Here is a 13,298-nt window from a genome sequence, read left to right as displayed (position 1 = left end):
GCCTATATTGCTTCTTTCTATCCTTTCTGTTAAAATGCATCGCTTCACACTTCTCTGCCATCCTATCAGTGTGCTGTTGTAGTTGATTGGTTAACCAAACCTTCAAGTTTGAAATCATCATTAAATGTTGAAATTTTACTTGCATTCCAATATCCAGATTATTTATATTTGTATCGAGAGAGAAGTGGTCCTGGCACTGAACCTTGGGGAACACAGGTCTACCATCTTTCAATCAGAAAACCAACCATATAACACGACTCACTGCTTTCTGGCCTGAAGCAAATTTTTTTAAATCTAAGTTAACAAGGACCCCTCCTATTAACCAGCATTTTGGTACTACTTTGTCAAAGACTTTTAAAAAAATTAATATGGACAATATTCATGCTTTCCCTTCATCAAGCTTCTCCATTGATTGATCAAGAAATTGAATTAGTCAAGCATGCTTTGCCTTTTACAGATTCAGACTGGTTCTCCTTAACTAACTTAAACCTCTCCAAGTGCCTGTTGATTTCTCCCCTGATTATCATTTCTGAAACCTTACCCACCACTGATGTTAAACTGAATGGCCTGTGGTTCGTAGGAACGACCTACAATCTTTCTTGAATAAGGGTTTCACATTTGCCACTCTCCATTCCTCTGGAACCTCCCTTATCAAGGGAAAATTAGAAGATTATAGCAAATGTTATGATCCCAGTGGGAGAACTGTAAACCAAAAAAAGCCAAATTTACCAAATGGCCATGAAGAAATTACCAACAAGATTTCACTTTTTATGACTTTACTTTAACACAAATCCAAACCAACATAACTGAAACATGAATTAACAGGCAAATAATGCTTCAAATAAAAAGATACATTTCAATATTAATAGTCAATACAACAAAGATATGTATAACACAATCACAAGCACTTACATCATTCCCCAGACACGTGGCACTATGTAGCTACACAGTTCCACAATATGCCGTTCTTTATTCATGTACGGTAGGCCAGGAGTTCTATCCAATAGCAGCTTTCATTTCCATGTTTTAGGGATACGATCATCATCAGCAAGGCACACTTCTATGAATCCTCTCTCCTTTGGGTGACGACAGTCCTGATAGTATAGTTTTCCAGACTTCCTTTTCAACTGACCAACCAATAACATATGGTTTGGCCACTTCTAGTAAAACACCCAATTGTTTAGCATCTCTGTGATATTCACATAGCCTTCCAGGTTTTTTTTAGACCTTTTTAGCCAGCTCACACCTTGCCTCCAATGGCTCCTGTCTCCTTTTTTGCTAAATAGAGAAACTGGCCTCTTTGGAGAGATTTGCTTTTTCCCCCTCACAATAATTCAGTGCGTTCCTCTTTTTGTCTCTGCCTGCTTTCTCCTTTGTTTCTGTATCAGTGTACTGACTGCCTTCTGCCTCCAGCTCTCCTTTCCTTTTTATAGCAGTAGCTTCTTTGTCTGTCTTCTTTATGTCTGACCACACAGTTTTTTTTGAATCTTAACTTCCTTCCTGCTGGCACTGCTTCCAGATGAAGGATTGCTAGGTCACATGGGTCAGTATTTCTTATTATACTAGCAAATTACAATTGATCCCCTTATAATTGATACAAACTCTTAAACGTCCTTTTCAAATATTTTAAAAAAAAATTACAGATTCCACAGGCATTTTAAAGAAATTACAAATTTCCCTTATTGTACTGCTTCCGCGTTAAAGGTCATCACACCCTTCTGGCATCTCCATTCTCACTTCCTTTAGCAACCTGGGATGTGAGCCATCCAGACAATGGGACTTATCCACTGTAAGCATATCCAGTATATTCTTATAAATTTTCACCCCATCATCACCTCTACCATCTCTGCTTCCGCTTCAATTTTGTCAGCATCCTCTTCCTTAATAAACACCAGTACGAAGCGCTCATTAAGTATTCCAGCCGTACCCTGCACCCCAAAGCATGTATCATCCTCTTTGTCCCTAAAAAGCCACATCCTGTCCTTCTCTTACTATCCATTTACCATTTAGACGCTAATAGAAGATTTTTGCATTCCTTTTTATGTTAACTGTCTTTAGTAAGATCCCAGTGGGGGATCCATAAACCAAAATAACCAAATTTATCAATTGAAGAAATAGCCAACAATATTTCATTTTTTATAATCTTTACTTCAACGCAAATCAGAAGCAATGTAAATTAAATTTTAATATAAATTTAAATTAGTACGACTATAAATTTTACAAGCTTGTAGATACAGTAGAGACTATCTCACTGAATTAATAGGCAACCCACTCAAGCTGTCGGTCTCTGTTTCAGCTACACAGGTCTACCATGCTAAATTGTAGTCCCTTTCCTCCTAGGAGTTAGCCGATGCGCTGTAGGCAGCAGCTTCTGTGTAAACAGGGTTCCACCCATGCAATCTTTCCTGTATGGTGCACTTCCTTCCAGAACCTTCTCATCTCCTCTCCAGCTCTTCTGCTTCCCTTTCTGTCTGCATCTGTGTGCTGATCACCTTCTGAATCTAGCTCTCCTATCTTGTAGCTTTCCTTTCTGTCTGGCGGCAACACGGCTTCCATATTTTAACTTCCTTCCTGTTGGTACTGCTTCCAGGTCAAGGATCGCCACTCTATGCACATCCAGCCCCTTCTTCCAATATTCTGCTAATCAATTTTCACCCCATCCATTACCTCTACCTTCTGCACTTCTACCAATGTTTGTCAGCATCCTCTTCCTTAGTAAACACCAATACAAAGCATTAAGTATTCTAGCCTTGTCCTGTGCCCGAAGCATGTATCATTCTCTTTGTCCCTAATAAGCCCCATCCTTACTACTCATTTACTATTTACGTCCTAGATGATGATTTTTGGATTCCTTTTTATGTTAACTGCCATTGGCCAGGATTTTTCAGTCAGCATGCGGGGGTAGGCCTGTCACCCTGGTGCGTAAAATGATGTGCAATGACGTCGGGTGAGCATCCGTTCGGCAGGCGCACACCAGAGTCAGCTGCGTGCCTGCCAATATTTAAAAGACCTGTTAAGGCCATTAAGGAAGTAATTAAGGTCAACGTTACGCTGCCCATCCAACCTTATGGTTGGTGGGTAGGCGAAAAGACCAAGCGGCCTTTGTGTTTTTAGGAAACCTCGTCCACAAGCGGATTTATTTATGAATTAAATTTTAAAAATTCTGAAATATAAAAACATGTCCCATCTCATGTGACACAGTCACATGAGGGGAAATGTTTAATTAAATTTTAATTCCATTTATTTATTTATTTCAAAAGCGTTTCACTCTCCCCGAGGCAGCTTTGTGCCTCAGGGAGATTGAAGTGCTTTTTCATACGCGTGCGTGAAAGAGCGCTGGCCCGGACTCTTCCTCCTTGCCCCGCTTGCACAGGTAGCGCTGAGCGCTGCCGCTCGCATATTATACTGGGTGGTCCTTAATTGGCCCGCCCATGTAAAACGGCGGCATGGAGCCGATCACGGGAGGCAGTCGGCTCTGCGACCGCCCCCACCCACTCCCGCCAAATCCACCCTATGTGAGAAAAATTCATTGTTAAGAGCCCAGTGGGGGACAGTAAATTAATAACCAAATTTACTGAATGACCCCGCCATCAAATGAAGAAATTACCAAAAAATTACCAGGTCAAAAGTCACCGCACCTTTTGATTCTCACCTTCTCTCCTTCCCAGTCGTAATTTCCTTTTCACATCCCCTCTCAACTTATTGCATTTGGCCTGGTTCTCACCTCAAAAATTCATCTAACATGCATCCTTAAATAATTCTTAACGTTAAAAACAGAACCCTATAATTGCCCAGTCTAAAGATGCTGCACAACAAATATGAATGAAACTGGGCAGTAAGCTTGTTCAATGTCCTCTAAATAAGCAAGTACCAGAATATCACTTGCAATCTTCCTGCACCATTACCTCTGTTATCCCCCACAAATCAATCCTTGACTAACTCCAAATTTATATCTACATGCTGCCTCTCAGTGACATCATCTGAAAGCACAGCATGAATTTTCACATGTACATGAATACCTCACCACAACCTCGCTTGACTCCTCCATTGTTGCTAAATTATCAGGCTGCTTATCCAACATCCAGTACCAGATGAGCAGAAATTTCCTTCTATTGGGAAGGCTTAAGCGATTGTTTTCTGATCCCCGCTCGAAACTCCATTCCCAAACTACAAACTCCATCCCTCTCTCTGACAACAGTCTGAGACTAAACCAGTCTGTTTGCAACCTTGGTGTCATATTTGACCCCAAGATGAGCTTCCAGTCATATATTCGTGCCGTCACTAAGACCACCTATTTCCATCTCCACCTTCCATGTGCTATACAAATATAAGTTGTTGTTGTTGTACACGTATCTAAGATTGGTTTACAAAGGTCTTTTTTGGTAGAAATGCTACTCAGTACATCACCATTTATTGCAGATATGCCTTTATTTATATTTTTATCATTTTTACTTTAGCCAAATACTGCCATGTATATGAAACAGAATTTCTGATTTTAAAATTATAGCATATATTTTGTTCCAACTTGATAAATATCTGTGTTCATGGTAGTTAATTTTAAATTGTAAAGTTATCAAGTTAGATTGTAGAATTATTACTATATTGTGCCAAAGCACTGTTGCCTGTTTTATTTGTGTATGCTCACTGTGTAAACTGTCCAAGGATTAACAAGGATTTTTTTTTAAACAAATGGCTCCTTCATTAAATCACTATTCACTCAGTCCATAGTTATGGACTGTGAAGTAGCCATCCCTCCTAGATACATACCATAGTGTAGTTATGCGCCACTTTATGGAGGTCAGTGCAGCCCTGTGCGTCTGCAAAGGAACGAATTCCTAGACAGTTGGATGGGTGAAGTTGTTTCATCAGGAACCCACAGCATGCCTCCACAACCTGTGAGAGCTGTAATAGGCATGCTGTGGACAACAGGCACTCAATATTGTCTTCCTTCAATTCCAAGTGACCTAAAAAAGACACAAATAATGCAATTTTCTTACTTGATGTATAAAAACTATTGTTTGATATATGAAATAACTTCCTTTCAAAAAGCATAATCTTCCAAATGTTTTTATCATTGTATCAAAATTATGACACAGGCAATGCAAAATTTACAGCATTTTTCTTTGTAGCGGCCTCTTCAGTTTATTTCTTCTTAATATAGAATACCTTGGCACTGAAAAATTCACAGCTACAGGCAAGTAAAGATACTAAAAAAAGTAACAGCATGTTTTCTTATAAGTAGCCTATTGTATGTAAACAGTATGCTGGATGAATCTTACCAGATATTAAAATATCAATAATGTATGTACAGTGGCATAGGTTGGAGGGAAGTGTCCAAAAATATTTACAAGGACATTTTGAGGTGTAGGTGGTGAAATGCCTATTTCTTTCATCAAGGGATGTGGTGCTGTTTTAAATCCTAATGCAATTTTGTGTTTAGTTAGCAATTGTTAATGTAATCTCTTGATATAACTTTATTCCGTTTGTAATGCTTTGGTAAGTATCATTTTAGCTAATTAAAAACAAGAGATTCCCTGGCCACTTTTCTCCTTCCATTAGGGTTCGTTTTTTGCTACTGATAATACTTGAGCATGTATTCCGTCATTCTGATTAATTGTCTTTCTCCCTCAGCCAGTGATCCAACACTTCCTTCGTCACCACATCCCCTCTGCTCTCTGCTGTTTGTTGCTTGCTTTGATTGCTAGAGGCCTGGTCCAAAATGACTGCCTTTCCCCTTCTATTCACCATTATGCCTCATTCTCTTTGTTTTCTACCATACCTGGCTCTTTATCGATCTCCTATACTTCCTCACTGTATGCTTTGGTCCCAGTGGGAGAAGGAAAAGAAAAAAAGATCTTAGAAGAAAAGGTGTTAAAGGTTCGTTCCACTGTCACATTATATTGGTCCTAGAATGGATTTTAATTCATTTATCATTTTAAAAATCTTCACATTTTATTTGGTTGCCCATATTCAACTTGTTATACTGATAGCGCATGTTAACCTAGACACATTTTTTGGTGATGATCTCTGTCTTGGTTATTAAGAGTAGAGGAATGGGGAAGTAAATAAATGCAAATGATTAATTTTTCACAACCCTTTAAATGTTTTGTCCGAACATTGATTGTTGCGCATTATGCTGGGTGCCATTTTCATTGGATGCTCTTCAAGCAATCCACAGGATACATTCATTATAGGAGGAGCTGAGAGTCAAATCCATTGTCAACTACTTCAGGTACTGTAATTTCATCCCACTAGCAGAGGGAACAGCACAGTTTGATGTAGTTGAAGATTCCAAGGAGACATTAATGGTTAATTCTGAAAGAGTGAGCATCATTGTTGACCTGGGCTCTCCAATGCACTACCAATAAAAAAATAGTTTTGATACAGTCTTGATATCAAAATTGTTGACCAACACAAAATTGTGCATTACTTACCAGACTTTTAAAGAACTTTAAAGTTTCTCAAGTAGTGCAAAAGGCTGTTAAGGCACTCAAGACATCTGCATGGTGATAGATGCAATCACTTACTGCTCCATTTGGAACAGTACACATTCCAATATACATGATCTTAACTTACCAGTGGCAGTAAGCTGATACCACAACAAATGTTAGTTGTATGCTAGTGGCAGTAAAGAATGCTGAAGTACAAGTCAAAATTCAAACATGACTATATTTTTCAGAAACTGAACTATTTATCTGATCAAACAATTCCTTAAAGAGATGTTTGTATTGGTACAAAATTTGTTTTTTCAAACATGCGACAAGGGTCACACCATGGTTTCCTTTAAGGGTTGATTTTGTAACCTGCTATTCTCAATGAATAGTCACATGAGAAAGAGAATTGGGGCTACAATATTGTGGCCCACTTCTCATGCACACTCGTTATGAACTTTGCTTTCTGGCTCTGAGTGCAGAATCACTCCTGGAAAATCAACAAGGCTTCTAAGATTCCATTAAGCACACAAAGTTGCTGATAAATATACAACGAATTGGAAAATGAAAAACTTATGATAAACAACAGTGTACACCACAACAAAAAAAAGACAGAACATTTCAAACTTTTAGATTAGGGGACAGCTTTGCGTCACGATTTGAACTATCCAGCAAGTGCGAAATAGTTTTGCTGAATCAAAATCTTTGTAATGTCGTCAAACAGTAAAGCGTTTTCCTAAGATACACCATATAAATCTGAAGATAATAACAGAGCAGGCAATACATCTGCTATAAAAGACAATGGATGCTAGTCCCTCAACACTCTCACCACTATTATAGAACCTCCCAGTGGAAGGCATGCACCCTGCTTCATCAGCTATTGCCAATATCCATGCTAGTATGAAGGCAGATACAGCCAGATATATAATGTACAGTCCTGCTAATAGGATTAAATGGAGAAGGTTGGGAGGGCTTTTACTTAGAGTACAAGCACTGGTATGAATCAGCTGGAGATGGCCTGTTTCTGTGCTCTAAATTCTATGTAATATATAATGCAACTGAATTGGTTAGGTTGGCTCTCTAGTCAATCTACACATCTTCAGGGTGTTCCTAACCAGTGTTCTCTTATCATCAGAGGGTTGTTTTTCCTCACTTCTGCCATATTTTCTTCTTCTAAACCATATTTTCAATCCTAATTCATATATGCAAATTTGAAGGCCTTTGCTTAATTGCCTGTTGATCCTTGAGTTCAAATAGTACAGTGGCAATCTTAACCTGTATGGATTCACTAAATTTAATATATTCATTCAGTGCACAGTTTGACAGTTGCGAGCAAATTAGTTCCATTCTGTGAACATGAACTTGCGTTTCTTTCTAACTTTCATTTGGAACAATGCATTATTTTTAAATGTGATTAAAGGAAACGTTACTGCAAACATTTCATGCCATAACTTGACATCAGTGTGATTGCATTACGATTTCATACACATCAGGATTAATTATGCACATTCACTTTCTAAAGAATGTCCTGTTCAAAGTTAAAAGAGAACAGTGCAATTCATGTTGGTCCTACTGCATCAGGAATGATGAGGTTTGAATCTGAAGCTGAATTATAGGGCAACATTTTTCCCCTGTCAGGGGGGGAAGTGTGGGAGCGGGCACGCTTCCATTTTACGTGGGCGGGCCAATTAAGGCCCGTCCAGTGTGACATGCGCCAGGAAGCTCTGTGTGCTTCCCTGTGCGGGGACGGTGGGGGGGTGGGGGGGGGGGGGGATTCTTTCAGCCAGGAGTGCGCTCTTTCTCACACATGCGCGAAAGACCAAACATGTCTCCCTGAGGCAAAGTGCAGTGTTAAGGTTGGACGGGCAGGTCCATTAATGAGTTCAATTGTTTTTTTAATGGCCTTAATAGGCCGTTGACTGGTCGGCAGGCACGCAACCGACTTGGATGCGCACCCACTGAACTGACAATCTAAATGGCGTGGGGTGACATCGGGACGCACGCCCAACGTCACCCTGTATCATTTTATGCGTCGGCAAGCGGGCCCTGCCCCCAGCTCACCTACCGGAAGATGCTGGCCATAGTTCTACTTCAACATGCAATTAATCATAGTCTGCATCTTGAATTTGTTTCTCCTCCAAGTAACTGTCTCAGCTGATGTGTTTTTCTATCTACTTAACTTAAGATCTTTACTACACCACTAAATCTACATCAGAATTTGAGAACTGATGTCAATACTGCCTCAATCCTGAAATACCAGGTTTAATTTAACTATATGAATGGTACTAATACCAGTCCTCAAGCTATCTAACTGTATAAACTGTTTCAGTTAATCAAAGGAAACGTTCGTGATGAAATTTAATTAAAACCAAAAAGATATAAAATTATTAAAGAGCAAATAGGAAACCTGTTGTCAGAAATCTTTCACATTACTTACAGGCAAACAGATTGGAAAACAACTAATGGAAGGAGCAAAAACATGAACACTGAAGGCTTGAAACCAGTTAGCTTAACTTTAGTGGAAAGATAAAGCATTTAGATCTTGCTACGGGAGAGTTCCTAATCAACAGAGCTATTCAACTCCTCCAGTTCATATTGTGAATCACTAATGACATTTATAATTGCGTAGGAGGGGACAGCAGGCTGGTGGAAACCTGCCTGCACAGATGCTAGAATTCCTACTTTCTAATCCTTTTTTTTAAAAAAAAGAGTTGTTAGTCACTGGTAAAGAATGATGCTGTTTTTGATTATACCTCTGGATTACTAGTCCAGTGACATTACCTCTACACCACCCCCTGTTGGTGTAATTGCTGGAAATGTGTTATGAGGATCTTCAGCTGTACTAAAATACTCCTTTGACTTCCTTTTCCTGATATAATTTCACAAAAGAGAATTCATGTTTAACCAAAAAAGGCCAATATTTAATTTGTCTAGTGCAAATATAGAAAACTATCAGTACCAAATTTGCTGTGCAAAACTGCTTTTAGTTGAAACAAAATAACAGAAAATGTAATTTGCAAATTTCTCTATAATGCATACTTGGAATTTGATACAATTTTCAGACATGGTGCATCCTACTTTATCTAGTAATTGGTTGGTTGGTAGTCACCTGTATATGCGTATTGAACTAATGCCCACAATGCATTTGAGTCAACGCCTTCAATCTTTATTTCTTCTTGTTTAGCCTCCCTTACGTCATTTGTGAACATTGCAGCAAAGTAGTCTGAAACTGAAGACAGTACCAGCCTGGGAACACAAAAAGGAAACAGGTCTTACTAACCATTATAATTTTCAGCTGCTGTACATAGGTTCAACCAAAGTGTCTTGAAACTATGTCTTTCATCATTGGAAATAATGTCAATCAGTCTGGAGCATCAAAGGGATTTTCAGAATTTTTTTCCTCCAGCTGCCAATGTGAAAGAAACAGTGCAAGTGTTAAATGTTTTCTTTTAACAAGTGTACAATGGCTTTTCCATTCACATCAGTAGCCAAATAAAACTGGGCAGAATTTTTCAGTCGGGGGCGGGCCCGACACGCCAACGTGTAAAATGATGCACGATGACGTCTGGCGTGCATCCCCGATGTCATCGTGCTGTCTTGTGACGTTTGGTTTGGCAGGCGCACAGCCGACTCCAGCTGCGCACCCCCAATATTTAAACAGCGTATTAAGGCCATTAAGGAAGTGATTAATGTAATTATTAATGCTGCCCGTCCAACCTTAAGGTTGGCAGGCAGGCGAAAAGGCTCCTTCATGTTTTTTAGGATACCTCATCCACGAACGGGATGAGGTTTCCTAAAGCTTTTATTAATAAAATGAAAAATTTTTCCTAACTATAAAAACATGTCCCATCTCATTTGACACAGTCACATGAGGGGACATGTTTAAATAAATTTTTAATCCATGTATTAATAATTTCAATAGCGATTCAATCTCCCTGAGACAGCTTTGTGCCTCAGGGAGATTGAAGCAATCTTATGCGCGCATGCGTGAAAGAGCGCTGGCCCCAACTCTCTCTCCTCCCCTCGCCCGCAAAGATAGCACTGAGTGCTATGGCTCGCGTCTTATACTGGGCGGGCCTTAATTGGCCCGCCCGCGTAAAGTGCCGAAGTGGAGCTGATCGGCTTCGTGACTGCCACCGCACGCCACCTGAAAAATTCAGGCCACATTATGTCCCGAGAAAGTAAGAACCAAGGACCCGAGCTTTTTAAAAAAGATATGATTACAAAGCAAAAACAGGAAATGCTGGTAAAACTCAGCAGGTCTGGCAGCATCTGTGGAGAGAGAAACAGAGTTAATGTTTTGAATCCGTGTGACTCATCTTCAGAGCTGAAGTTGAAATGTCGTGTGATGGATTTTATACTGTTTAAGATGGGATGGAGCAGGTTTTGCCAAAACAAAATAAAAATGCTACTTCCCAAAAACTGTAATTAACTACTTGGTCTGCTGGCGGATTCTATAAAGTTTATGACAAAAATCATACCCCCTTTGTAATTCTTAGTGACTTCATTCCCAAAGGTATTTCACTAAATTTTTAAAATCGCCTATATGCTGTAGTTCCTCAACAAACACCAGCTGTTATGAAGAGTGCCACAGATTCCAAGAAGATTGAAAGAGGAGTGTTTACATTAGTGCACATTCTAGTGATTAAAGTTTAATATTGACTTCCTGACAAACAGATGGGACATTGATTTAAATTACACACACACAAAAAAATACTGGCACATTTTCCATTCACCTGTGAGCTGGAATCCTCCGGTCACCAGCCAGTAGCACTACATCACACAATTGCTTGTGTCGAAGGTAGTTTTCCATCTTCTTGAAGGTCTGTTCTGCATGGTTTAATGCTTGAAAACACTCCTCAGGGACAGAAGAATCCATAGTATGGCACGAGGACAGGGTCTGACTGCTGTTTGAAGTCCTGCTGTGAAGGTGCCAGATAATTAATACCACCACAGCTAGCAATTATAAAGGCAGATACAAACAGTAAGCAAACTTATTTGTAGACTACTGTTTTTCATTTTATAAACACAGCAGAATTACTTTGACCTTTTTAATGTCCTTAACACTACACTGTCTTATTCTTCACCAGCAGGTATAGTGAAAAATCACTATTGTACTTTCTGAAGGTATTTAATTACAAATACAACCACTTATATTTATATAGCCCCCTTAACATAATGATACGTCCCAAATGATACGTCCCAAGGCGCTTCACAGGAGCACACAAATTATGTCACTGAGCTACATAATGAGATATTAGGTCGGATGATCAAAGTCTTAGTCAGAGAGGTAAATTTTAGAAGTGTCTTCAAGGATGAAAGTGAGGTAGAGAGGCATAGGGAGGAAACTTCAAAGCTTGGGGCCTAGGGAACTGAAGGCATGGATTTCAATGCTGGAGCAACTCTGATTGGGATGCAGAAGAAACTAGAATTAGAGGAGTGCAGATATCTCTTGGGGCTGAGGGGCTGGAGGAATTACAGAAATAGGGAGGGCATGGCCATGGAGAGACTTGAAACCAAGGATGAGAATTTTAAAACCAAGATGTTGCTTGATCGGGAGCCGGTTTAGGCCAGACAGTACAGAGGTAATGGGGGAACAGAATTTGCTGCAAGTTATGACATGGAGAGCAGAGTTTTGGATGATCTCATGTTTGCAGAGTAAAGAGTATGGGAGACCAGCCAGGATTGTGTTGGATTAGTTGAGTCTAGAGGTAATGATGGCATGGATGAGGGTTTCAGCAGCAGTTGAGCTGAGACCTGGGCGAAGTCGAGCGATGTCATAGAGGTGGAAATAGGCAGTCTTAGAGATAGCTCATCTCAGGATCAAATGTGACACCAAAGTTGTAAACAAATTGGCTCAACTTAATGCTCAAGAGGTGAAAATTGGCAGAGCACAGAGCTTGCATGATTAATTAATTAACCCAGTGATTTAGCAGCTCTTAATGGCTCCTGGGTTTGGCCTAAATAGCCAAGTGGTTATGGTACTAGGTTTGTAATCCCAAGATCAAGAGTTCAAATCTCACAATGGTAAACTATGAAACAATGTAACTTAATGGCTCCTGTTTACAGTTAAAGCAGGGTTGTGCAAGACCAAATATAAAGCTTGATAGTAGTTCAGGAAGGCATTAAGGAAAGGGCAGAGCAGAACTTATCCTTTTGAGAGTGCTACTCCGAAATATTACGTTAGCAGATACAGCAAAGGAGAGTTTCCCTTATTTAGAGTGAAGGATCAGCAGCATTGTTCAGAATTCCTATGTGGGGGTGCTGACTGAGTCAAAGCAATCTCCCATGTCCAGAGGTGGTAGGAACAGCTGAGAAAGCCATTTTCTAGGTTTATGAAAATTGTTACAGTCAATGGACCCACACTTCGTCCATTTTTAGTATAAGGTCAAAAATCAAAACATTAACCTATCTGACTTCTCAATAGATGTTGGGCTGGATTTTACGGCGCCCTGCTGGCACATTTGAAGGTGGGGGCGGCTCACAAAATCAGGTGGCCTTCTCACTACCTTTTCGTCCACCCCGACCTGTCTCCCTCATTAGAGTGGGAAGGGAAGGCATCAGGCAGCCCAAATAATGGTTGCTTAAGGGCCTCATTCCACATCTGCTGCTATTTTATGTGCAGCAGGAGAAGGTGGAGGTAAGCTGGGTGGCCTGGCAGTTGTCACTGCGTGGGCTGTTGTCTGGCAAGAAGTGGGAGGGGTACCTCCTGTGGGGTCCCCTGTGCCCATTGGAGGCACCCAACCCCCTCAAGATCATAACCCTCCCTTAACTAACCCCCTGCTGGCCTTTCAAACCCTGCCCCACCCTCCCTGCCCCTGCTCACTGGAGTCTGTCAGCCAGGCCCAACCAAAAGCTCAGACTTAA

At 40.2% G+C, this 13,298-nt stretch overlaps 1 protein-coding gene across 8 annotated transcripts in view; it reads right to left on the bottom strand.

Annotated features, from left to right (window-relative positions):
• Nucleotides 1-13,298, bottom strand: part of LOC121276574 (kelch-like protein 5) — a 187,960-nt gene that overhangs the window by 84,041 nt on the left and 90,621 nt on the right. For all 8 annotated transcript variants that reach the window (XM_041185155.1, XM_041185165.1, XM_041185173.1 and 5 more), the window contains 3 exons: nucleotides 11,168-11,353; nucleotides 9,541-9,677; nucleotides 4,768-4,964 (listed from right to left, as the gene is read on the bottom strand). In XM_041185155.1, coding sequence (XP_041041089.1) covers nucleotides 4,768-4,964; nucleotides 9,541-9,677; nucleotides 11,168-11,310 — 477 coding nt within the window. In that variant the 5' untranslated portion in view covers nucleotides 11,311-11,353. The remainder of the gene's footprint in view (nucleotides 1-4,767; nucleotides 4,965-9,540; nucleotides 9,678-11,167; nucleotides 11,354-13,298) is intronic.

The sequence above is a fragment of the Carcharodon carcharias genome, chromosome 1 (genome assembly GCF_017639515.1).
Source record: "Carcharodon carcharias isolate sCarCar2 chromosome 1, sCarCar2.pri, whole genome shotgun sequence".
In the NCBI taxonomy this organism is placed as follows: domain Eukaryota; kingdom Metazoa; phylum Chordata; class Chondrichthyes; order Lamniformes; family Lamnidae; genus Carcharodon; species Carcharodon carcharias.
This window is presented reverse-complemented; position numbering and strand designations above follow the sequence as displayed.